At 43.2% G+C, this 26,163-nt stretch overlaps 1 protein-coding gene across 1 annotated transcript in view; it reads right to left on the reverse strand.

Moving 5' to 3' along the window:
• COLEC12 (collectin subfamily member 12) overlaps positions 1-26,163 on the reverse strand; it is a 194,658-nt gene that overhangs the window by 28,821 nt on the left and 139,674 nt on the right. Inside the window, exons 3-5 of the mRNA XM_059139033.1 lie at positions 13,895-14,017; positions 6,622-6,720; positions 4,401-5,447 (exon numbers count right to left, since the gene is read on the reverse strand). Coding sequence (XP_058995016.1) covers positions 4,401-5,447; positions 6,622-6,720; positions 13,895-14,017 — 1,269 coding nt within the window. The remainder of the gene's footprint in view (positions 1-4,400; positions 5,448-6,621; positions 6,721-13,894; positions 14,018-26,163) is intronic.

Here is a 26,163-nt window from a genome sequence, read left to right on the forward strand (position 1 = left end):
ACTGTCCCAGAGCCCCGCACTGGACCCTTGTCGCCCTGCTTGCTCCCTGTAATCTATCTTTCTTCCACCTCACTCCCCTCCCCACACCCAGAATGACCTTTTAAAAATATAAATCAGATCATGTCCCCACCATGCCTAAAACTTCCCTGCCGAACTTAGAATGAAATCCCAGCTCCCTGCCCTCACAGACTCCAGGGGCACCTGAGGACGGAGAAGAAGGGCATGTACTTTTGGTGATCCAAGATGGGGTTAACAGCATGGGCCCTGGCACCAGAAAGCCTGGGCTCAGATCCTGTTTAGCTGCTGCCATCTCTGTGAATTTGAGCAAGTTCCTTAAACACCTCTCCAAACCTTAGTTTCATCTATAAACTGGTGATAATCTTGTAAGTACCATCTTACTTGGGATGCCCAGGTGGCTCAGTTGGTTAACCGTCACGATCTCAGTGTTGTGAGACTGAGCTCCACGGTGGGCTCCGTGCTGGGCATGAAGCCTGCTTCAGATTCTCTCTCTTTCTTGCCTTTCACCAAACCCCTCCCTGCCCCTGGCTCACACACACTCTCTAAAAAAAGAAAGAAAATCGAGGCATGTGGGTGGCTCAGTGGGTTAAAGCCTCTGCCTTCACTCAGGTCATGATCTCAGGGTCCTGGGATCAAGCCCCACATCAGGCTCTCTGCTCATCAGGGAGCCTGCTTCCCCCTCTCTCTCTACCTGCCTCTCTGCCTACTTGTGATATCTGTCTGTCAAATAAATAAATAAAATCTTTTAAAAAAATTAAAAAAGAAAGAAAATAAATAAGTACCTGTCTTACAGAGTTTGAATCAAGTGCTCAGTGCATCCACACTCAATATTAGTGAATAAAAATAATCACAATAGTGGAAACATTACCTAATTGAAAGCCAGGGTCTAAATCTTCAGTTAAAAGCTTTTCGTACACTTCCTTAGCTGCCAAGCAACACTGTCTACACACTAAATATGTTAGAAGTTTACTTGTAGAAGGCAAGCTAGCAACTGGATGGAATAATAAAACTGTAAAACTTATAGCTAGAAAATATCCAGAGTACTGCAACAGGATTCTCTAAGGTTTCACAGTGCCAAGAGAAATTGAGAAAGCTCTAACTTTATGTGGTTGCCCAACTACAGAGATCTGCCCTTCTTTTGAATTTAGGTTGAGAAAGAATAGGAAAAAACTAAAGCAATCACTGGAGAACTTTGATTATCTGAAAGCCTGCCCCTTATTCAGAGTAGGACTCATACCCACGATGTCTGTCTACTCTGGAGCTGGGACACCAATATTGCTCAGGGAAGCCACTGTATTTACAGGCAACACCAATTTTTATAAGGAACATCACATAAAACCAAAATTTGTTTTCTATTCATGAATACCCACTAGTCCTGTTTCACCCTCCTCAGATGTCACATGAAATTTCTTCCACGTAATAGTCTTTTTTTTTTTTTTTTTTAAGATTATTTATTTATTTATTTGACAGACGGAGATCACAAGTAGGCAGAGAGAGGAGAAAGCAGACTCCCTGCTAAGCAGGGAGCCCGATGCGATGCGGGGCTCGATCCCAGGACCCTGGGATCGTGACCTGAGCCAAAGGCAGAGGCTTTAATCCACTGAGCCACCTAGGCGCCCTCCACATGATAGTCTTTAAATACCTGTAGATAGCTGCCCTGTCTCCACTAAAACAGTGTCTCCTACAGGTTAACGTTTCCGGGTCTTGCAATCCTTCCCCAACCACATTTAGACTCCATAATCCTGGGTGTATTTTTCTCGAGCATGCTGGTCTGTCACTGACCCTTTGAAAGAGGTCCCTCAAAGTACACACTATCCTGCAGGGGTAGTCTTGCCATACTGAACAGCATAAGGTATCACCTACTATCATTTTCATTGATATAATCAAAGATCACATTAGATTCACTGCCAGACACAGTGACTTGCTTACAGTCGATTAAAACCACCATGCTTTTCATGCACATGTTCTTCCATCAACATCTGTCTGTCTGGCCTTTTCCAACCTCAAGCGGGATTTTACAATTCCCTATCTCTTCCATTTTGTTGGCACCTCTTAACTATTCTAGCCTCTCCAGGTCATTTTGGATTATGATTCTAGCATCCATGGGCTAGTAAATGTAGTTTCATGTCACACAAGTAGTGGATTATCAGGTTATCTATATCCTCATGCTAGTCACTGATAAAGCTGTTGAATGGGGCTCTGCCTTCTGCCATCCAGACCTGCTGCCAGCCCCCCAGGGGCTCACTGAACTGCCATTCTTTATGCACATTCTGTGGAAGACACACCCTAGGGTCACCCCCAATGAGTCATGCCCTTGTATCATTTCTTCCCCTTGAGTGTGCAACCTGTGACTTGCTTCTAACCAACAGAACATGGCAAAGGTGATGGCATGTCACTCCCCTGACTTCCATTAGATGAGATTACATTACATAACACTGTCTCAGCAGACTGGAATGAGAGACTCCCCTGCCGGTTTTGAAGAAGCTGTGGTGTGGTTGGATGGTCACATGACAAGGGGCTGCAGGTGACCTCTAGGCCAGTACCCCTTCTTGCCCCCAAAAGACTCCAAGAACCTCAGTCTCACATTTGCAAGGACATGAATACTGTCAAGCACCCAAGGGAGCACAGAAACGGAATTTCCCCAGTCAAGCCTCTGATGAAACCTCAGTCCCTCAATGACAGGGTATCCTGCTTTGGGGCAGAGGCCCCAAGCCTTACCCAGACACCTGATCTACAGATACTATGAGATAAGAAATGGGTATTGTCCTTTGCTGCTGAGTTTGCACTTTGTTACATAGCATAGAAAACCAACATCACCAATAAATTCACCCAACTGCGCTGTAATTCAGTAACTACTTTCTCCATCTTGTTCTAGACAGCATCAATGACAAATGTCTTCGTAAAATCCAGATATGCTATTTTTTTATTCTTCTAGTTTTTTAAAAAATTTTATTTATTTATTTGAGAGAGAATGAGTGAGAGAGAGCATGAGAGAGTAGAAGACCAGAGGGAGAAGCAGACTCTCCAAAGAGCTGGGAGCCCGATGCGGGACTCGATCCTGGAAGTCTGGGATCATGACCTGAGCCAAAGGCAGTCGCTCAACCAACTGAGCCACAGAGGTGCCCTTATTCTTCTAGTTTAAACAATCTAGCAACTCTGTTAATACGCAGAAATAAGATTATTTCTGCCTTCTTTTTAGTGAACTCACTCTGATGATTGCTGCTTTCCCAAAAGCTCACAAATTATCCTCTTAACAACCTCTTTTCAGCCTTGAAGACCAATTCCCCATTCTACACAATGTGGCTATGCATCCATTTCCTCTTTTTGAACATCAGGATTTCTTTGCTTACAGGCAATCTCCTGATACTCTAAAATTCTCCTGATTTTAAGCTACCTGAGGGCAAAGACCATCTGGGCCTCTCTGCATGCCCCAGAGTGCTTAGTACATCATCTTTCACATAGTACTTTCAACATAAAAGCAGTGAAAATAGTTCATGACTGAAAAATGCTATTAATATATGGTTGCCCCAAATCTTCAGAAGGAGAGTTAATTTGAGCCAAGAATCTTCAATTTACATGGGTGACCTGGATCGGAGTAAAACTCAGATTTTACACACAGGTCACATTCTTTCTGTCCTCTGTGGCTTTACGGTTACTGTGATGGCCAACCATCCATCTGCTCGTCACACTTAGAAACGGGAATCCCTGTGACCTACACAAATTAATCCTGCTTTCAAAGGAGCCCGATTTATAATGACATTGAAAGAGCAAGGCGCTGAGAAAGTCCAAATTCAGCAAATAGTTAATGGACTGCCTTTAAGTGCTGTCCACAAAGTCACAGTTAAAACTCTTTTCAAGATGTGGAGCTTAATCTACCTGCCCCTTGAGTGTGGGTTGGACTTAATGACATTTTTAAAGAGCAGGATATGATGGAAGTGATAGTATGTGACTTCTGAAGCTCGGTCATAAAAAGCATGTGGCTTTTTCTTGTGCTTTCTCCTGGGTCACCTCCTCGGCAGTCAGCCAGCTGCCATACTGTGAGAACACTCAAGCAACTTCCCATCGCCAGGATCGAATATCTCTTGCCAACAGCCAGTAGGGAACTAAGGCCTCCTGCCAAGAGCCATGTGAATGAGTTATCTTGGAAGGAGGTCCTCAGTCGCAATTAAGAGTTCAAGATGACTGCAGCCCTGGCCAATATCTTGACACAACCTTACAAGAGATACCGAGCCAGAATCACCCAGCTAAGCCACTCCTGAATTCCTGATCCACACAAACTGTGAGATGGCAACTGTTCGCTGTTTTTAAGTTGCTGACTTTTAGGGTGATTTGTTATATACCAATCAGTAACTAAAACGAGTACACTCAGAATTTTCACTTACCTTGTAGTATTGTAAAGTTCTTGATGAGCTGACCATGCTTGGAGTCTACCAGCTTCATTTCTTCCATAATCACTGATAAGTTGGCTACTTCAGTGTCTAACCTTGACCTCATCATATCTTGCTGCATCCTGAGAGAAACAGAATCCAAACGGATGTTGGCCAGTGTGTTATTCAAGGAGGTCAGATCATCTGTGTGTTTGGTCAGTGTATCAGTGCACGTGGTCCTGACTTCATTCAGATTGCTGGTCAGCGTCCGCAGGTAGTGGGCAGTGTAACTGATGTTGCTAATGATGTTCACTATATCCGTCTCAAAGAGCTGGAAGCGTTCCTCCAGCTGGCTGAACTTGATGGCCGTCCTGTTCTCCGCATCCTTGTGTACGTCCTGCAGGTCTTTCAGGTTCTGCTCGTTGGCTTGGGAGGCTGTGGTGATGTTGTCCATCTGCCCCGTGAATGAATTGAGCTGGCTGTTCATATCCTCCAGGGTGTCGTTGTTAGCTTTGGCCAAAGCAGAGTTATTGGCAGCCAGTGTCTGTAAGTTCTGCACTTTCTCCTTCAGCCAATCAGTGTCCTTCTTGGCTTGAAGGAAAACCTGCTGCAGATTTTGGAAGTCATTCTTGATTCGCTGGATGGCCTGGCTCGTGTCATCCACAGACCGCTGCAGATTGGTGATGAGGTTCCTCTGCTGCACCTGGGTCAGGTTCAGGTTGTTGAGGTTCATAACGACCACGTTATGAGAGTACATTTGGCTCTGCAGGTTGCCCTGCAGCACGCTGGTGTCTTGCTGCAGATTTGTGACATACCCATTATACGCCTGGAGGGTTTTGTTCACAGTGGTGATGAGGAAAGAGTTATTCTCCAAAGTTTCTTTCAGTTGACTCTGCCTGTCCACCAGGGCATCCCCACTTGCCTGTAACTTCTCCAGAGTGTCTTTGTTCTTGCTGGTTTTCTCTGTGATCTCACGCAGCTGCTGACGAAGATCCAGTATGTCTGATCTGAAGGTAGAGAGTTCTGAGTTGGTGCTCATAGCTTTCTTCCCAGTTTGGTCCCCTGGAATAAGACATATTTATTACTTAGACTAGTGGTATGGAGAAATGCTCAGGTGGAGTCAAAGATCCCAAAGAGGGGCACCTGGGTGGCTCAGTCATTAAGCTTCTGCCTTCAGCTAAGGTCATGATCCTGTGGTCCTGGGATCAAGTCCTACATCAGGCTCCCTGCTCAGCGGGAAGCCTGCTTCTCCCTCTCCCACTCCCCCTGGGTGTTGCCCCTCTCTCTGTCTCTCTCTCAAATAAATAAATAAAATCTTTAAAAAAAAAAAAACCAAAAACCAAAAAGAGAACCATAAAGATCCAAAAGACACTTAACTGTTATAAACTGTGTGTCAAAAATAAAATTTGTGGTCTATGCAGAGTGTTTTGCATTAGTAAAACCCACGTATCTATTCAAGGTGGGTCCTGGGAAGTTGGGAAGGGTGCTAACTTCCTAAGCACTTTTCTCAAAGAAGGAGGGGGATTTTATCAGATTTTAGAGCACTGGGCAGGGTGTCAAGAAGGAAATAACTTACTGTTTATTAAATTTACCATTAATCCCTTCCTAAAAAAATGAAAATAAAAATCAAAGTATAGAAATATGTTGGAATCTTTTAATTTTTTAAATTGATTTCTGTAGCTCTTCTATGCAGCTTAGAATATTTCAAGTACAAATTTACTGAACATTTTATAAAGGATATTTTTTTGTTTTTTTCTCTTATTATTTTTTATTGAGATGAAAATTATAGCATATACACAAATTTTAAACTTTAAAAATTACCCTAGGTTCACATCTCAGCTGTTCTTCTTCCTGGTTAAGTCACCATTTTCTCCTGTATAAATTAAGGATGACAATACCAATATCCACCTTGCAAATACTTAGAAACTTTCTCTGTAGGTTTGCTCTAAAGAGCTTTTACTAAAATCTATGTGTGGTCCTTTTTGATCAGGATTGATCTTCAGATTTTAATTGGCACACAGAGTGGTTTTTTGGAGAAGAACTCCAAAATTGCTCCTTAAGGTTAAAATGTAGAAGCCTTTAAATAAAATCATGAGGAAAGACTCAGCACACAGCACAAAAATTTACATCCTTCTGGGTGAATGTGAATTTACAGCAGTATAGTTCTAAAGAGTGGCGGTCATTTAACATGGAATTAGAGGATTCAGTTTAATGATTCATTCTTATTGCAGATTACCTAATTTTTTCAGGTCGCTTTCCACTGCTGTAAGCTTGTCATCATAGGTCTGGCGAGATGTCTCCATGCCACCCGTAACATTGTCCATTTTTTCTACAACTAAGATTTAAGAATTAAGGATTAGTACACACACCTGCTCACATTTTATTTTTCCAGTTTTAATGAAAAAAACATTTCATTAGGGAATAAAAGAAAAGATTGAAACAAAAAGTATAAATGAAATCAAATATGGGGGAAACGCGATTCTTGAAAAATAATTTACTCGTTACAAAACCCAGTGGTAGGTTATTTTGTTGAGAATTGTGTGTTTTAAAGATTTATTTATTTGACAGAGATCACAAGTAGGAAGAGAGGCGGGGGGGTGGGGGGCGGGGCAGGCAGGTTTCCCACTGAGCAGAGACCCTGATGCGGGGCTCCATCCCAGGACCCTGGGATCATGAATCAGAGCCAAAGACAGAGGCTTTGACCCACTGAGCCACCTAGGTGCCCTGAGAATTGTATGTTCTTAACTGTACTTAGGATTCTGTAATGCCTTGGATGTGTTAGATGTTATCTGGAGCTCGGCTTTAATTTTTATGTATTATATAAATCCTCAATCTGTATTGTTTTCTAAAGTAGTTTTCATAGATGGAGGTATACCACTGTGATCATTTACAAAGTTTTATCACTCATCACACTCCCTACCATTCCTGGAAGGTGGTATACATTTATGTGGAAGAAAAGTCTGTAGTAAAGAATATGTAGCTACTTCAATAAATAGTCTTTGTAATAGGAAGGGAAAGAAAGTCAAGAGCATTTGCCACTCTCTTTCATGAGGCCTTGAAAAGTCTGCTTTTCCTCGGTGACAAGCCAATCTGTCCTTTGTCATTTCCCAAGAAGAATCCCTACATGGATTTCCAGACAATTATTCATGAAGAAGACTTTTTTTTTTTTTTAAGCATTTTCTTGATTGTACATGGAAAGAGTGACACGGTGTTAAATAAAAGCTTCTGCTCTTATTTGTTCTCAGACGGCAGCTCTTTATGGGTGTGAATACAAGTTTCTTTCTAAAATATTGCGTAAGAGCATGTTTCTCCCAAAGTGACTCCTGCGACATCCAACCTCTAGCAACTCGAGATCAAGTCTGTCTTGGTATCGATGGCTTTCTGAAAAGAAGAACTTCATTTTTTTTTTTTTAAGCATGAAATCTATTTTGTATATTAATTGTGAGGTAACAGAGCCAATTTATTTTTATTCTTCAAGTGTTCCATCCATGCGTGATTGTATGAGAAGATTCTTCTGGCTCCTTTCAGGAAGCAGAAGTATGCTCCCATGTGTCTGTATGACCCAAAGTGAACCAGCCCCCTGGCTTCTAGCACCTTCCCTGGGGAAGCTTGTCCTGCTGTCCCCCTCACGCTTCTAGAGTGTGGCTATAATGAAATGGGTACAAGGCACCAAATGCTCTTTCTCACCCAAGCCCTTCCACGTGCTCTTCTTTTTACCTAGAACGTTCTTCCCTGGACTCATTGCCAAGTTAAGCCCTACTTGCTCTTTGAGACTCAGCTCATCACCTTCTGTGGGAAATCTTTGCTGTGGTGTATCTTTCAGAAATTCTCTTGGCAAGCAGTCCTTTCTCTGCCATAGGACTTACTTCACTGTGTAGTCCTGGCTTGTTTACGATTAGATCCTTGAAGGCAGGAAAATTTGCATTCAGTTTGATCTGTAGCTCTTAGTGTGGCACTTAGTAGGTGTTCAACACATATTTGTTTATTATGCTATTTATTTAAATTGGTGAGAATCTGCCCCTTGGCTACTGAGGCCTGTGAAAAACTGGCTGAGCTAGAGGTCCTGCAAACAGATTTACAAATCAGCCCTCCCCACCCCCATACCCCAAGAAGAACAACAGCCAGCTGAATTATGAGTCCTTTTTTTTAAAAGTGACTATATAGACAAGAGGGGTATTGTTATAATAATCTATATCTTAGGACTGTTAGATAGTCATGCATATTTGTAAATCCCCCCAAACTCTGAGGAACACAATGTTTCATCTGTAATTTTGCAAAGTTAAACTTTAAAAAAAAAAAAAGCATAAAATGTTGATGAGTTAAGATTCAGTTTTGATTCTCAAATCAAAACACATGGCTCAGTCTGTCCTCAAACCACACACAGTATCTTAAGTCCTGCCCATTTTTTCCCGGAAGCCGAAGAAACTTCTAAATATGCTGACAGGCAGTCATTTTCTACCCTCTCTAATTTTCCTTCCATTTTAGTTTTAAAAAACACAGAACTGTCATGGACAGAGAATTCAGGTTTGTGTAAAGGCAATAAATACATTTGTTAAAAACAGAAGGAAAATCTGTTAGGTTTCTCTTTGGTGCAGCAAGGAAGCTATTGGCTTGGCCACAGGGGCTAATGATCTGGTTACATGCACTGGGGCGTGTGTGTCTGCATTTTAAAAATAGGATCTGTGTCTAAAGCTGCAAACTTCAGGGCTGCAAAGCTGGCAGCTTGCTACTGCATAAAAAATACCAGGCTGATGGGCATCCAGAACAACACCTGCTGTAATAGCACACAGCATTTTTGTTGGTTTTTACTCTTAACCTATCAGCACAAGTTGTCAATCAGGAAAACAGTGACAGAGCCATCCTCCCTTACCCTAGAAACTCCTAGTCTATTGATGCAGATCTCGGTCTGTAGATCCTTCTGATATGAGGAAGATGCACATTAAACGGAAAAGTTCCTAGCAGTCTGTTTTTTTCATGGGCTCCCCTTTATTCTTTCTTTTTTTTTTTTTAAAATTGTGTTATGTTAGTCACCATACCGTACATCATTAGTTTTTGATGTACGTGCTCCATGATTTGATGTACGTGCTCCATGTAGTGCTCCATGATTCATTGTTTGCATACGACACCCAGTGCTCCATGCCATTGGTGCCTCCTTAATACCCACCAACAGGCTCACCCATCCCCCACACCCCCTAGCAACTGTTTCGTCAGTTTTTCTTCAGAACATTACTGCTTCGGAAATCATACCCAAGGAGTTGGCCCTCTTCAAGTACCCAAAGCCTAATCCTCGTGGATAATCTGACAATCATACCTTTTCTATAAAAGCCTTTTGGTACCGTCCCTTGGCCTGGGCCATGAACCTCCTTCTCCCTTGTCATGATTCCACCCGTCCTTCAGGGTCCACTCCACTCTCACCACCCCAACGTGCTAAGCCTTCCCTGACAATTGGGTTTTATACCACACTAATAATAACAGCAATAACAGCCTCTGTTTACCAAGTGCCTACTCTTTGAAAGGTACACTGCACCATCACCAAAGTTAATCCTTAAAACTGCTGTTTTACAGATGAAGATACTGAGGCTCAGAGATGTTCAGTAACTTGCCCAGGGTTACACAGCTTGTAAAGGACCAAGTGAGATGGCAGTCCAGGAAATCTAATTCCAAAATGAATGCTTTCTCTAGAATTCCACATTATCTTGTATTTAGTACTTCATTTTCCTAAATATGGTCATCTCTCATGAGAGACATAGTCCATGCTCCAGGCCCTGAGGACAAGGAACAAGGGCAGGGCGAAGAGCTCCTGCCTAGTGCTCATGCGTCTCTGTCCCAGATGGCAGTATTGAGGGGGGAAACCTGTCCCTGCGTGGGGACCTGGGAGTTCCGGAAATACCAGCTGCACTGCCCTGGAATGCAATCAAGGCATTTCCACCTTGAATGCTATTTCGGGTCTCACTACAAAAGTACAGAAGATCTGGCTGTTGGGTGTTATGCTGGCTTCTCACAGAAGCCCCCCAGTGTGACTTGATGCCCATGTGGAAAGCCTACCGAACCAGCTGTCTCTGCTACTTTAGCAGAGCTTAGCAGCAAGGTAGACATTCAATGACTAGGAATGTTGAGTTAAAGGAGATTTGTCTTGAGAAAGATTCAGATTTCTTTCTTCTCTATCCTAATTCCCTTGAGATGGATGCCTGCTGATTTTCCTGTTCCGGAATGTTCTGGAGGAAACATGACCCACTGAACTTAGGAGATGGTGTCTGCCATGGCAGCTCCATGACGGAAGGAGAAGAGCCCAAGGCAGAGAATGCCCCAAGCTGGAATTATCCAAGAACATACTTTCTGTACAGCAGCTGATGAGCCTCTAGGGTCACAGTCACTGTACAGCCCTGTGGGGGTGACTCAGCAGTTCCCCGCCTTATGCAGCAAATTCTCCAGAAGGAACTTTAGTTATATCTTAACTCGTGGTTGTGTAAGTGACATAAAAGGAGAAGTAAAAAAACTATTCTAAGGAAAACAGTATGGAGTTGCCTTTGCCAACTCTGATACATAAAGCACTTTCTATTGTACTTCCTAACTTCTCCTTCAGAGAAAGATCTCCTTTGAATATTCTTTTTCTTCTTTCTTTTTTGAAATGGAAAGAGTTTCTCTAGACTTCAAAGGGAGATGTGGGAAAGGAGAAACCAGGTCTTATCTTTCTGCCCCTTCCCCTGTGGGGTTGCTAGACTCTTATCAGCAAGAAAGAAGACCTGCTGTACAAGAGAAAACACATCTGGAAAATACCCACATTTTAGTTCATTCAGACTATGCTTGGGAACCAAAACTGCATGTGGTTATTATTTTGTATTTGTTAATAGATGCCTGAGGGATGGGGGCCCCTTCAGGAGGGAAAAGGAGTAAGACCATCTCCTTGCATCCACTCCTACTTGCTCCCTCAGCACCTCCCTGCTTCATCCTGGGTGGATTATACCCGCAGAGAGCAGGCCATGCTGATCTTTAGGATTTTAGACTTCCAGGTAGGGCTCTGAGTGGTAGCAATGCCTTAAATGCAGAATGGTTTACAGGTCCCTGGGCACTGACTTATTCTTTACAGAAGTCAGCCCTGATCTACAATCCATCCATCCATCCATCCATCCATCCATCCATCCTCCCTCTCATTAATTTATCCAGTAACTTTAACTGGTGCCTAATGAGTACCATGAGTCTAGGTGTTAGTGGAAGATATGACAAACTAAAGATAGGAGTCTCTTGTTTTCATGGAGTTTAGAGTTTGGGTGGTGGGACAGACAAGCCCACTGGCCATCATGACTGAGTATGACAGGGGCTAAGTGTAAATAAGGGAATGCTTTGGGAACAAACAGGAGGGCCTAACTCAGCCTTCGGGGCTTCTTATGGGATAAATGTCTGAGACATGAAAGGAAAGGAGTCCTTTTAGGTGGAGAGCTGAAAAAAAGTGTTCTCAGCAAATGGGCCGGCACGTGCACAAGGTGCCAGAGCTGAGATGGGCTTTCCAATGTCATAAAAATGTAGGAAATATTTGGAATAACTTTAAAAACATACCAAGGGGGAAAATCCCCTCTGCTTTGGAACTGCTGTACAATTCTAAAGGCACAAAGATTCTAGATCTTATTTCTCTGCAGAGAGAAAAGTTATAAAATACCATATGGTAATATGCTCTTTAAACCTTTGTCAACTTTCTTCCAGTAGTTGTTTGCTTTCATGATATCACACAGTAGTGAGCCCTAAAGGTACTTATTAAATGGCTATTTGAGCTCAAGACCCTCCTTTATCTGGGTTCTCTGGGAAACGTGGAGAAGTAAGTAGTGTTCTAAATAACCTGGTAAAGGAGGAGAGCCAGTCTGACTCACCCAGGATATAACAGACCCCACCTTTCCCCACTAGACTCCCTACCCCACCCCTTGTCCTGCCTTGCCACAATTTAATAACCTTTCGTAATGCTTACTTTGTTAGTCTTAGGTTGGATTAACTAATCATAAATGGATAAAATGACCTGGTAAGTTTCTAGATTTCCACTGCTCAAATTCATCAGTCAACACCCTAGAGGATGCACGCAATTTTCCATGCATTTGGCCTCAGAAATGGGACTTTCAAGCTTCAACTATACAAAGTATTTTTAACATTTTGCCATTCTGCTCTATAGCTGTATAAATGCAGTTATGAAGAAGCAAGAAACACAGAAACATGGCCACTATCTCCGAGAACCAACTACTGGACAGGTTCAATGACATCGTCTTTGCTGATTCCAAACTCCTTGAAAAGTGGTATTACTGTCATTGTAAGAAATAGGAAACTCAAAGAGGGTATGATTCATACCCAGGTTACACAGCCATGTGGAGGACTTAGCGTGATGCCCAGCATGTCAGCAAACATTGAATAAACTCTCCCAATTGTTTTACAAATAGAGGAATCGAGAGTTAGGTTGGACCATCTGGCTCCAAAGCCCATTCTCATTTTAATACATGGGGTTTCCTCAGGAAGCCTCTAGACACTTGGGGAGAGGCAAGAGGAGTTATAGGTTGGAGGGAATTCACTTCTCTCCCCAGGGAGGAGTGTCTATGAGCCAAGAAACAGAGAAGGGAATACGTGGGAATTCTCCACTGTTAACCTGTCAGTTCTGAGGGAAGGCAGCCGGGATAGGGGTTGAGTGAAGGTTTTGAAGATTAGCAGCCCCCATGCCTGCCTCTTGCTGAAACCAGACGACACATCTGTGTCATGTATCTTTGATGGGAAGGCTTCCATGACTGTTTTCTATAAAAAGGTTTATGCAGCTCGTGATTCTGAATCATGACACCTTGTACCTGTGGTGTCTGGGAAGGGTGGGGTGGTGGGGCGGGGAGGGGAAGAAGGAAATCCACTTTGTCTGCAAGTCTGAAGGATTTAGGTAAAAATCTTCCACTGACCTTAAACAAGACATTCTGAAAGAATACCTAACATCCCATAAAGTATTATTGGGGTGGCGGTGCTCCCTCTATGTTTAACTTCTACAGGGCAATATTTTTACGGAGCTATATAAACAACAGTGGTCACGGTAAATGTGCTGAAGAAAAAAAGGGAAAAAAAAGGGTAAAAAAGGAAAATAGCTGCCCAGTCCCTGGGGTGAAGTAAGTCGTATCTCTGGAGATCTTGTGTTTGGCTTACCCTCTGTCAGTATAATTTTCCTGTGTGCTGACTCCAGGGTTTCCACAGGACCTCTTAGAGATAAGATGAAAAAAGATTGAGGAAGAGGGTGGAGCTAGAAACAGGTAGGAAAACACAACAATGAGGAAAAAGCTTTATAACTCATAGAGGACCTTTAGGATTGTGGAAATGCTTCAAAAGGACTCAGATCCCACAACTACACGAAGCGCAAGACACAAAGTTTATGATGTCGCTTCCTTTTGCGTTTGAGTTGTATTAATGACATACTTCATACTTGCAAACATGGTTTTTTTTTTAATGTTTAAATTAATAAAGGGAAATGTGCCATTTGGAAAGAAAAAGGAGAGAGTACTTACCTTTGTATCCCAAAATGGCTACTGTGATTGTTAGCAAGGCACACAAAACATATAATAATATGATAGAAAACTTCAGTGCCCAGTTATTTTTACATTTGGTACACTGCGTTCCTTCCTGAATACCTGTAAGAGAAGTCAAATTTTAATAACAGTAACCAGAGATATCATTTCCAAAAGTATCTTTCTGCATGTTGCCCCGAATACTATGATGGAGACTCATTTTCCCATATGCCTTCCCATAGGATGAGTGGTATTTTAAACATACCATTTTAGCAACATAAGCACTTTAAATATCACCATTATGTTGGTGTAGTTTAATGTCGCTGTATTTAATAATGACTTGGAAATGGCATGTGACTTTGTGTCAGAATAATTTCAAATCCATTATCATTAGCGTTTCAATAAAAATCTCTACATGATCAAAGATTTTAAACACCCAAATTGACTTGTTTCAGCTCTTATTGGACCTATAGCAATTCAAACACAACCAACCAGAAAAACTGTGGACTGTCCCTTGATGTCTGTTTCAGCAGTATGCTTGAACTAGTTCCTACTGGCTTACAAGAACCAACTGTTACATTTGTAGGAATTTGGGGAGCTGGTTGTCAAATTGTTGGAAACCTAAAATCAGTTCCGGAGAGAACTGGAAATGGGCGACTACCACATACTGTGATCCCGCCCCCATCCACACTGTTTTACAATGCCCCTGGCTGTAATGCTCTATAACCTATAGCAGAAAATAGAGGTAATTTTATGATTAAAATGCTCAGTATATAATATTTTTGGATATCATATGTATATAGAAAACAGATACTGACCCTTACTTAAATTATCATACTGATTTGAATAACAATTAGGAAACTAAAAAAAAGGACATTTTTGATGAGAGGAGGTAAATTTTGACTGCTCACTATTCAATTTTTTGAAAAACATTCTAGCCTAAGTGGTAAACCACTATCACTTCCACAAGCGACTCCAGAAACTAACCTATAAAAAGGGAACTTTCCGTCACACTGATTAGAAACACAGAAGACAGAGACTGTGGACATTTTAATGTGAAAATCACATTGTAAGGAATATCGGGAGATCCCTTATTTTCCTATGTACATTTTACTAATAGCGTCTCACAGGAGCAACAGCACATAAAGGACTGATCTCCTATAATTGTGCTCAATAACTTTTGATGGGTAAGTCGTGAGGATTAAGCCACAGCGAAAGTTCCCCCCTTTCAGTTTATAATTTTACGCATGGTGCCCTTCTTCGGTGAAAAGAGTTCTTCAGCTGTGTTTAATGCAATATGATGAGAGAAACAGCAAAGAACAATGACTCCAATTTAATTTTCAGGGTTTAACCAATCTCTCTGGTGTTCTGAGCTACAAACTCAAGGGGAGGGGGTTCACTCCATCTGTTCCATGATTTAGAGCAGTGGTTCTCAAACTCTGGGGTGCATCAGACTTGTCAGAACACAGCCTTTCTACCTCAAGAAAGACATCTGGGAAGGTGCCTAAGAATTTGGATTTCTAACAAGTTCCCAGGGCATGCGGACATTGCTGCTCTGGCCGCCATGCTTGAGAACAGTACTTCTCAAACTGCAAAGTGCTTACAGAACACACTGTGAAATGCAAATTTCTGATTTAGTAGGTCTGAGGCAGAAGCTAAGATTCTGCATTTCTCCCAAGGTCCAGAAGATGCCTAATTAGAGAAACACATTTTGAAGAGCTAAAGCTTATTGAGAAGATGGTCATGCTGGATCAAACTTGGGTTAGCCAGCCCTCTGAAGGTAAAGCTGTAAAATCTGACTCAAACAGACCAAGAGTAAATCAAGTTCTCTGGATTGGTTTTCCCATTTCTTTTACTCTATTTCCTTTCCGTCCCCCTTTAACTGCCCTTTGGATGTCTCAGCACCACCTCCCTATCCAATACCACCCCCACCAAACCAGAACTCCAATTTCCACCCTAAATACTACCATTATCCCAATCCCCCACTCCAAGACACCTTCGAGTTTTCTCTTATATTCTTTAATTCACTCAGTTGCCAGGCCCTGCTAATCTTCCCGTGAGACATTTTTATCACAGTCATCTCCTCCGTAGGTTAATCTGGTACTGTCTATGCTCTACCAGATTCTGAGCCAGGTGCTTTCCATACGGCATCTTTATTCACGAGCACCCTTCAAGGAGTCATGGCAGTGACAGCTGCAATGATATCCCACAGACACCATAGGCAGGATTCAAACTTGGATCTGACTGACTTTAAGCACCATGCTCTCTCCGCTCTGCCATGGTGACTCTCTCTGGTTGTCCCTTCCTTTCTACTTCACTACCATGGTCCTCAGTGAGAACTTTTCATCTCAGTGGGAGCTTCGTCTTCCACTTCCACTGGAATCTAGCCTCACCCTGTACTCAGACACTGCTATCCTCACGACAGTGCCAAAGAGAAAAAAACAAAACACTTTAACAACTCCTCCTTAAATAATGAACACACACACACACACACACACACACACACCCATCAGCTCTTAGACTCTCTATAATCCGGCAGCTTAAAATGAAACAAAGATCCCTTATGTCAGTCAGAGCGAAACTATTTTTGGAACTGGGATTGGGGGGAAGTATAAGTAGACCCACAAACATGCCACATCTCCTGTCCAGAACCCAGAAACTTGCTTTGATGACAACGGTAAGCACAGAAGGATGATAGACACAGCGACATTAGACTGAACTCCCTTGGAAAAGACTGGCTGACACTTTTGTGGTTGATGTGGGGGCGGGGGTTGGTTACCTTCCTTTTGGATTTTAGGACGGTAGGTGGGTGAATTATTTATGTCTCTCTAGGGCGATTTCTTGCATTCCATTAGAAGAGCCTCAGAAGATTTGGTCACAGGGGAGGTTAGGGTAGATAAGAGAATCTCCGGTGAGAAAGCTGCTTGGAGGTCATCTGGTCAAGTGTCATTGTGTTATTGATGGGGAAAGTGAGGTCAGTGAGGCAAAGCAAATCCCAAGCCACGCGTCTGCCCTCTCAGGGTGAAGGTCCTTCCCTTCTGCTCTGCCGTGTGTGCTGCTATTGGGTTTGCCGCTGGACCTCCTGGGCATGTGGTCTTCATGCAGATTGGTCGAGGACAGTTGCACTGGTTCATATTCTGAAGAGCAGGGTCACTTCCTCGCGATGTGCCTTTCTCGCTGCTGACTGTATCAAGCATTTAATCAATATCAGATGGCACCGCCTGGCCTTCCTTTCCACTTGACACACGTTCTGTGTCTTGTTTCTTCTCTCCCCAGAGACTTATTTTTAATAAGAATTCTGTTTTATCTTTCCCTCTCTGCCCTCCGCTGGGAGGACATCTGGCCAAACATACAGATGCCTACTACAAAGAGACCCTGCTGGCTCACGAAGCTGGGGGACCCCCTCCTCCGTGAACCTAGATGGTCACAAAAAAACATTCGAGAGAGATATCCCCCTGTTCCCCGCCTTTGTACTGTTTGTTTTCTCAGCATTACTTTCCAGAGACTGGGGGCTTTGTTCCTGTGGGCTGGGGTGGGGTGGTGGGAAGGGCAAGGGAATCAACCTGCAGGCTGCTGTGGATAAGACATTCCCGCGCAGGAAGTGAAGCAGCCTTGCCCCTTACCGGGAGAATTCATGTATCAAAAAACCTGGCCCGAATAGCACATTTGCAATTCAGCACGCCACAGACGGAACGCGCCTGAAGGATCCCTGCTTCTGCATTGGTTATCCCTCTCAAACGCTCTCCCGTTGAACTTGAGTCTTGGCTCATGTTTTAAATGTATTTTCTAGTGTCCAAGTATTTATTATGCAAAAAGAAAAAGAAAAAAGGAAAAAGAAAGTCTGGGGGCCCAGTGAAATCAGAATCACTCTGGTTAACTCCTTGGGTATTCCACGGAAGTTCAGAATAGGCTGACAATTCGGTCCCCAGGGCTCAAACTCCGGGTTCCTCGGGTTGCCCTGTTTCCAATAACACATGTTTAGAGTAAGAAGAGTGGGGGCCGGGTGGGGCCACTGATCAGGGGGCAGCGGTTAGCTGGTTGGAGAGAATAATTGAAATACTGTAGGAATGACAGTGCAAAGGGCCAGAAGAATTCAACAGCAGAGAATTCCTTTCTGCTGTGGTTCTCCATAAAAAGCCCTCCCAAGTGCTGCGGTCCAGGCTCCAATCCAGTCTGTTTTTCCAATCTTTTTGGAGAACAAAAGTGTCTCTTTCCTTCACTATCGTATTTTTCGGCCATCACCGAAGGATCGCTTGTCTTTTGATATGGACTCATGCTGATCCGTCCCCTTTCCTGTCAGGCGAAGCCTGGCACGGTGGGCAAGTGTGGGACACTCCTGGTCTGGCTGAATTATCACAAATGTCTACAGAGCTCAGTGGTGTTGCCGTAAAGATCATGTTACTGGAGAGAAGCTTCAAAAAGCTGGTGGGTTGCAAAATCCAGAAAACCACAGGTTTTGATCTGAGATTTGCAGTGACCTTTTCATGTGGTTTTTTTATAGTTATTAATCTATTGCCTGGTGGCATATATTCCCATAAGCCCACGAGAATGATTTGGCTCTAACAGTAAAACTGATGATTCAAATAAATTCCTATAATTAAAATGCCCTTAAAGGCAACAACATAGTAAGAGTTAACAACCTGGTTAGTTATTTGGATGTTATGTAATATCACTAGAACAAAAGTTAAATACATAAAATACTTTAACCCACAAATAATTAATTTTTCCTTATTATAGAGGCCATTTGCTAAATGACAGAATATGGATTTAGTTAGCAACAATTTTTTTTTATTAATCAGCAATTTAGTTGCCCAAATATTAATCTCAGCCGTGGACACCTCATTAGGCCAAGTTTCCTAAACGATGTGGAGAAGTATGAAAACAGAAGCAGGACAAGACCCAGGAATGAAATAACCTTCTGCACAAAATAAATGAAGCCTCATTGCATCCCTGTATTCATAAAAGTGTCCTCAAACCAGAAAAATTATTTGGAAGAGAGTTTTAGGAGTCTGAAATCTTCAGCACTCATTCTGAGCTTATATTAATAACTTGCACAGTCAACAAGGGTATAGTTTTTTTTCATTAAAACATTTATACGTGGCAGTCAGTTCTGGTTTGATATTTAATGTTTAAATAAGAGTATGTAGTATTTGTTTACAATTTATCATTTATACCTTGCCTACTGAAAAGAATTATAGGCAAAAGCCAGATACAATGAACCGCTCAGAATATACATACAGAGTCTCCCAGAATATATAGTGTCTCAACAGAACACCATGATTTTTGGTTTTTATAAGAAGAAATCCTTTATTATATGAACTGTACACAAATGCTTTGAATTCTGAGGGAAGGAATCCTTGGTCCTCGGGGAGCTCAAGCATCACATCTCCAGCAGTTGTCTCTCCTCGCTGGCCCCCTTCCTCTTGGCTCTGTTCCTACTCATTTTATTCTAGGGACACAGCGTGAACTGTCAACAATCCTGATGATATATTTCAGCAGCTCTGACTGCTTCATTATCTGGTACTACCAAACAATGTCCTTCTGTGATTAGGCACTGAATCTTTTAATGGAAAGGACTTACGAAAATGCAGCCCCAGCTCGGGCCATCAGAGTCTGTTGTATAACTGAGCTGGACACGGACACTGCGCAGGTATCTGAGGAAGGCCACTGGACGTTTGCTTAGTGGGTGAGAGTCTGCCGCGAATGCAAGGGGAACTGCTGGGGATGGCTGCTGGTCCTGAGGCCCTGAGAGGTGCCAGGCATCTTCTCCTGGTTACTTACAATGCCTTCAACGATTCTGCAAAGTAGGAAAGCTGGCCCTAATTTTGGGAAGGTGCCCGTGAAAGAGGTTGACTCTCCAAGCCAGTAAGTGTCTGAGCTGTAAGATGAACTTGGGGGGTTATCACATGCTGCTTCTCCAAGCTTACTGACTTCCAGAAATGGAAAGCAAAACAAAGCAAGATTAAGGATGCCTAACAATGAGTGCTGTGAAGTGTGTAAACCTGGCGATTCACAGACCTGTACCCCTGGGGATAAAAATATATGTTTATAAAAAATAAAAAATTAAAAAAAAAAGGATGCCTAACAAGATAAACCATAGAAAGCTGACAGGTTAGGCTTCTAGAAGTATTCTGTCAAAATAAAGGGGTGCAGAAACACCTTTTCAAACATGGATAGAAGATGCCTTTCTCAGAAATGAGCAGTAAAATTCAGTCTCCAGTAAGTTAACTATTACAGGCCTGGGGCTTCTACAGGCTGTAATTTCTGACTATTCTGTGGTGACATACTGAGCAGCAAGTTAATTCCACACTAAATAAATGCTCATTATCTCTGTTAGAGGTCAGGATTGTCTTGGAGGTTGGCTGGTAAGGTCTCTTAGCCCTTTAGGAGAATCATCCCCCAATGGCGATGGAATTTTTGGAATGGGGTAGGCTGGGAAGAGAAGATAGTTTTATAATTTCAAGGCAAACTGTGAGACATGCAGGGGGCTTGCATGGCTTAAGTCCAAAACCAAAACAAGTTTGTTGTTCCTACTGAGGATTCTTCCGAGCTTCTAATACGTGATATAGTAGCCACAAAAGCCAGTGTCCAATGGCTCATTCATCTGTGGATGGTGGTCCTTACCTCCAGAAGTTGGGTGAGATAAGACAGTGGAAAGAAGGCAATGAAAGAAGGATTTATTAAATGGCGATTAAAAACATTAATTTATCTCTAGCCTCTTATACCCCCTCAAACAAAAAATTCTGCCTGGAGTACACTGGCAAAAACCTCTTACAACACCAGCTTGAGCCCATGTTTCAGAAAACCATGGTCAATCTCCACTGCCACAGTAAGGTCCAGGTGGCTCACAGCAGATTCCAAGATGCACAGCAGCTGGCATCCTCTAACTACGCAGGTTCAAAGAACCTCAGCACTAGGAAGAAAATCGGCTGTCATCTTGGCCAACATCCATCTTACAGTGAGGAAACTACAGTCCAGTGAACTTCACGGTCTTCCCCGCTCACACATGAGCCAGGCCTGGCTTTCGGCTTCCCGGTTCCTGATTCTCCTCTGGAAATCTAATTTAGTTCCTGAACCCTGCCCACTTTATCATGCTTCTTTCTTGGTCCATCCCATTATTCATGTATTCAAGAAATAAGTATGGAGGGGTGCCTGGATGGCTCAGTTGGTTAAGTGTCTGCCTTCAGCTCAAGTTCTGGTCCCAGGGTTTTGGAATTAAGTCCCGCATGGGGCTCCCTACTTGGAAGGGAGTCTGCTTTTCTCTCTCCCTTTGCTGCTCCCTCTGCCAAAAACAAATAAATTTTTTTTAAAAAGGAAAGAAATAAATATGGAGCACCTATTATGTACAAAGCACTCGGTATAACGTTCAGCAAAACGGACAATAATCTTGGTCCCTGTGGAACTTACACTCCAGTAGGAGGCTATGGTAGAGTACCAGGAGGTGATAAAACACTTTGGAGAACAATAAAGCCAGAAATAGGCAAAGAGCATGTGGGAGGGGTGGTGGATAGCAGTTTTAAAACAGTGGTCGGAGGAGGCTTCAGAGAGTAAATCAGAAGCAAAAGCTTGGGGGAGTGTGGGAAAGAGCCCCAGGACACCCACGCGGAGCTCACACTGCACCCTCCAAAGGTCTGCTTAGTCCTTCCCCAGGTCTTGAGATTTACCCTCCTTCTCCCCACAACAGTTTTCCTCCCCATGAAATGACTTCTTTTGAAACCTTCGCTCACCCATCTCCTCCTCAATGAATCCTGTCCTAACATCAGCCTCGTCCCAAGCCCAGCTGCGCCTGAACCCTTTAGTACCTGTGTGATTCACACCGGATAAATCTAGGTATGTGTGTGAGTGTGCGTGCGCGCGCGCGAGCGTGTGTGTGTGTTTTAAAGGCTGTCTGCATGGCCACTGCATTGCAGTGGTGTGGGAATTTTATTTCTCTGCACTATTGCTTTTGCATTTCTCTAAACATACCAGGGAGTTCTCTAGAGCTCTACATGTCAAGCAGTTTAACGAGTCCATGACTGCAGTGACATAGATCCCAGCAGGGGTAATCACAGGCTCTGTCACTCCCTCAGGGACTGTGTCACACACACGTTGGAAGCAGCATGCCTCCACCAGCTCTCGGATGCCTGGAACTCACGACCTTCCTTCCCACCTTTGGGTCCAGCTTTCTAGGTGACGAGGGACATGCCCATCTGTCTTGTTGTCCGGGGGTAGGCGTACTGGGAGAGCATTCAGCTCTGAGGCCCGACAGTCAAAATGCAGACACTCGCGGGGAACCCCTGCCCTCCCAAATGATCAGGTACCCACTGCCTGAAGGGAAGAGTTTTCTGTTCACCTCAGGACGTGGGGAGTGTAATAGGGTTTACTATCCCCGGGAACGCAAGGCATTCTTTAGACCCTGGCCCAGCCCACAGCGAACCCCAAGATCTAAAGCAGGAGGACAGCATTTCTCCACTTTCTGTCCTTTAGCACTTGTAAAACTAAATCCGACAGGGCCAAGATGACAAATGTAAACCCACAATTCAACACCTGCCTTGAATGCTCCTGCTTTAAAAAGTGTTCTTTTGGGGGCAGCTGAGGAGCTAATACCAGGATGAGGGGAACCCTGCTGAGCTGGCGGTAAGGGGGCAAGTCGCAGTTAATGATAGTGTGTTCGCTGTTTATCACCGAAACAGTGTTGGGACATGTGGAAATTATGTGTGGGGCAGGTGCTGGCAGAAAGAGGAGACTAATCTACCTCTCTCACATACCTACTTGGTCTCTTTAAACCAACAGAACTAGTGTTTTGATGGGGAAAAAAGAGCCTCCATGTAAATGAAAATATCAATCAGCCTGACAGACATTCCTCATTCCTTTGTGAATAGGTGTTTTTTACTTTCTTCAAGCGAAGACTATAGTTGAGGACACTTAAATTAAGGGAAAAGGGAGCCAAGACGGAGCAACAGATTTTACTGTCGGTGTTTTAAAGTAATTATCTGCTCTGCACTGAATGTAGCCTCAGTTCTCAACTGTGATGAGAAATGGGTCAATCAGCTTGAAATGACCCACATGAGGAAAGGCTGGCAAATAAATAATGAGGGAAGCAGGAGGGGTCTATTTTAGGGACAATGGCCCAGCAGGGAGAGGAGTGAGGTCCCCAGGTTCCGTGAAGAGCCCCCTGTTCACCAGCTTCTTATTCATACTTGTTATTAAGTCTGGACAAAGGACGGAGAGAGCAAGAAATGTTTCCATGGGGCAGGCAGCTACGGTTGTGGAGGCCAAAGGAATATAAAAATAGAAACCTGATACACAACAAGAAGGCATGTGACCGAATTATAATGGAATAGAAAGTAAATGGGAAAAGGTATGCTTATTAAAATTTTCCATGACTTCGTAAAAAATTCATAGAGGACAGAGTTAAATTTAGAAAATGATCTAAAACTGAAATAACTAGATAAAAATGGATAAATGCACATATTTGTATAGACACACACACCCGCAAACAAAGTGATTTCCTTGACAGTGAGAGAGGTTTAAAAAATAGATTTCTAAGTCACGACTCAAATTCACAGTTTCCCAGATTCCTCAGGGATGTGCTGGGACTAAGTGATGCCGACGAGTAAGAACCAAGTGTTTGTATCTCTTTGCAACTCCATGGTCAGTGACTTTCCATTGGCAGCTTGGAACTGGTCATGCCAGGAGTATTTACACCAAAGAAATCAGCACATGCTACAAAAATCAGGGCTTTTGCCTCCTGGAGGCCCACCTCTCAACCTGTTGCAACTGACCCACCCCATTTAAACAAATCAAACAGCTCCGTCCAAATGGCATAATCGCAAGAGAAGTTCAGGGTTACTGGACAGGGTGAAGGCTATGCTGGACCTTTGTCATTTCTTTTCTCTCCCTCAGGGTTACAGAGATCATATGTGCATTCTTAATAGTGCTATTTGTGCACATTAGATGTTTTGGAATTCAAAAGTTCCAGGGACACTTAATATACTTCAAATTCACATCTCTGTGGGGTGTGATCATCTTAGATTCCTGGTGAAACTGACAACGTTCGGGGCTCAGGTCCCATGTGTCTGTTAACGTCATACCACAGATATAGGTTTGACTTAACTCTGACCAATCACCCTGGAAGTGAATTTCCCTCTTGCTTGGGGGATGATGTACAGAGGACTGGCCTGATCTGTTACCTGTATGAAGTTAGTATGGCAAAGTTACGAACACACGCAGATTCAGAGGAAGGAATCACCATGGCGGAAGGGATTTCAAGTGAGAAGCCTCAGTCTGGAAGATATTCTCTTTACCTCCTACATTCATGCAGGGATTAAAACTCCAGCTGTCAGACAGAAAAAATTCAAGAGTCCAAAGGAGCACAAGACCTTGGTACATTCATGAAATGTACAAATTTCTGACAGCAGCAACCAGACCTGGAGACAGAAACGGGAAAACATCAGAAATATACCAGCGGAGTTGCCAACAGTGGAGGCAAAATACCTTTTGAACTTGACCTCTTGTAGCAGAAAACTGCACAGTCTGGTCCAGGCCACATTAGCTCTGGTCTATTATTCAGTGGAGATAAGAGATGCAGGAGATAAATACACAATTTCACCAATATGAATTTCTTAGTTGATATAATCACTTAATTCTATTTCATGCTCAAAGAAATGCATCTTATTGCTAAATGGCCAAACAGCTTCTAATTCGATCTGTAAACTGGGGAAACAGGTGGAAAGAAAAGGCTTAGGACAAGCTCTTAACAATGCTGCTCAGCCCACACCTAGATCAGGGTTTTCTCCTTTACCCCAGTAAATATGGAATTTGAAACCTGTATCAGAACCACCCAGTCAGGAGTCATTCATGTATTTCATTTCTAATTTGTAGCATATATTCATTTACATTAATTCCTCCTAAGATGTGTGAGTTCATTGCTTTTTATTTTCTTAAAATATCTTGTGGTTCCTTCCAGTTAAGAAGTACTTGTCTTTTTCTTTCTTTTTTTTTCTTTTTTTAAGATTTTGTTTATTTGAGAGAGGGGGAGCACACGTGCATGTGCATAAGCAGGGGGAGCGGCAAAGGGAAAGGGAGAAGCAGGCTCCCCACTGAGCAGGCTCCATCCCAGGACTCCAGATCATGACCTGAGCCAAAGGCAGATGCTTAACCGACTGAGCCACCCAGGTACCCCAAGAACTGTTTGTCTGGATTGGCTACTTCACAATGGGATGCCAGGCATGGATGCAGCTCAGCAGACCAAGGACACACACCCCTTCTAGAGCAGGGTCTAAGCAGGGCTTTTCCTTCCTGGGCCAGCAAAACTTCCCCAGGAAGTCTTGGAAGTGTTGGAAATGCTCTCATCCTATTGCTGACAGGTGGGCAGTGTGATCTTGCAATTGAAACAGTGCTGTTTCATTCCTCTCACAACATGCATGGCCCTCAAGAGGCACTAAAAAAGAAGGATTTGGTCATTGACAAAGCATCCATTCCTAAATGAGGAATCAAATCAAGTCTGGACTTAATAACCCCAGCTACTACACAATGCTCCTTCCTGCCAGAAAGTAGTTGTGTTATGGCAGCAAAGCTAGTAAAGACAACCAACCACCTGTAAATACAGTCCACCGGTTGCCCTGAAACAATCTGTCACTTTATACAGCACTTAGGGGAGACAACACCTAATAAACAACACCTAGTAAAGCACAGGAACATATACTCCAGTAAAAGGAAAAATCCCACTTACAACTGTGGTTATGACAGTGCTTATAAAATTAGAAGCACTAATTTACTAGGGTATACAGAGCCCCCAATGACTATGTGATTGTAGATTTACTCAATTCTATCTATAGGACTACGAATGAGAAGTAAATCTTCTCGGCTTTGAGCTTGGTGGGAAGATCCGACAATTTCCGCACTTGCTCACTGCCCAGACGGACATCACGAGTGGCAGCAACTACCTGTGAGAAATGTTCACTCCAGTGGGGCCAGGAGAGTCAGGGCCTCAGGGAGGGCTCTTTCTTTCAAAGGCTTCAGCTGTACAGGCCTCAGGGAGGATGGAAAGGCTCTCAGAGCAGGGGAAAAGAAATACCCACCCCCATTTTTTTTCTTTTTCTTTTCTTTTTTAAGAGAGCAAAGATTTGTGATTATCTAGAAATAACATAAGAAAGGGGAGAGCTGTGGCAACAGGGAAAGGAAAATAAGCCACAACAGGCCTTGGGAAGGACACCCTAAGGAAGGCTGCCACCACTGAGTGCTCTGTGGCCCAGCCACCTGGGAGACTCTGAGGGGGAAGGTCTGTG

This window comes from Mustela lutreola, chromosome 11 (assembly GCF_030435805.1).
Source record: "Mustela lutreola isolate mMusLut2 chromosome 11, mMusLut2.pri, whole genome shotgun sequence".
NCBI classification, from domain to species: domain Eukaryota; kingdom Metazoa; phylum Chordata; class Mammalia; order Carnivora; family Mustelidae; genus Mustela; species Mustela lutreola.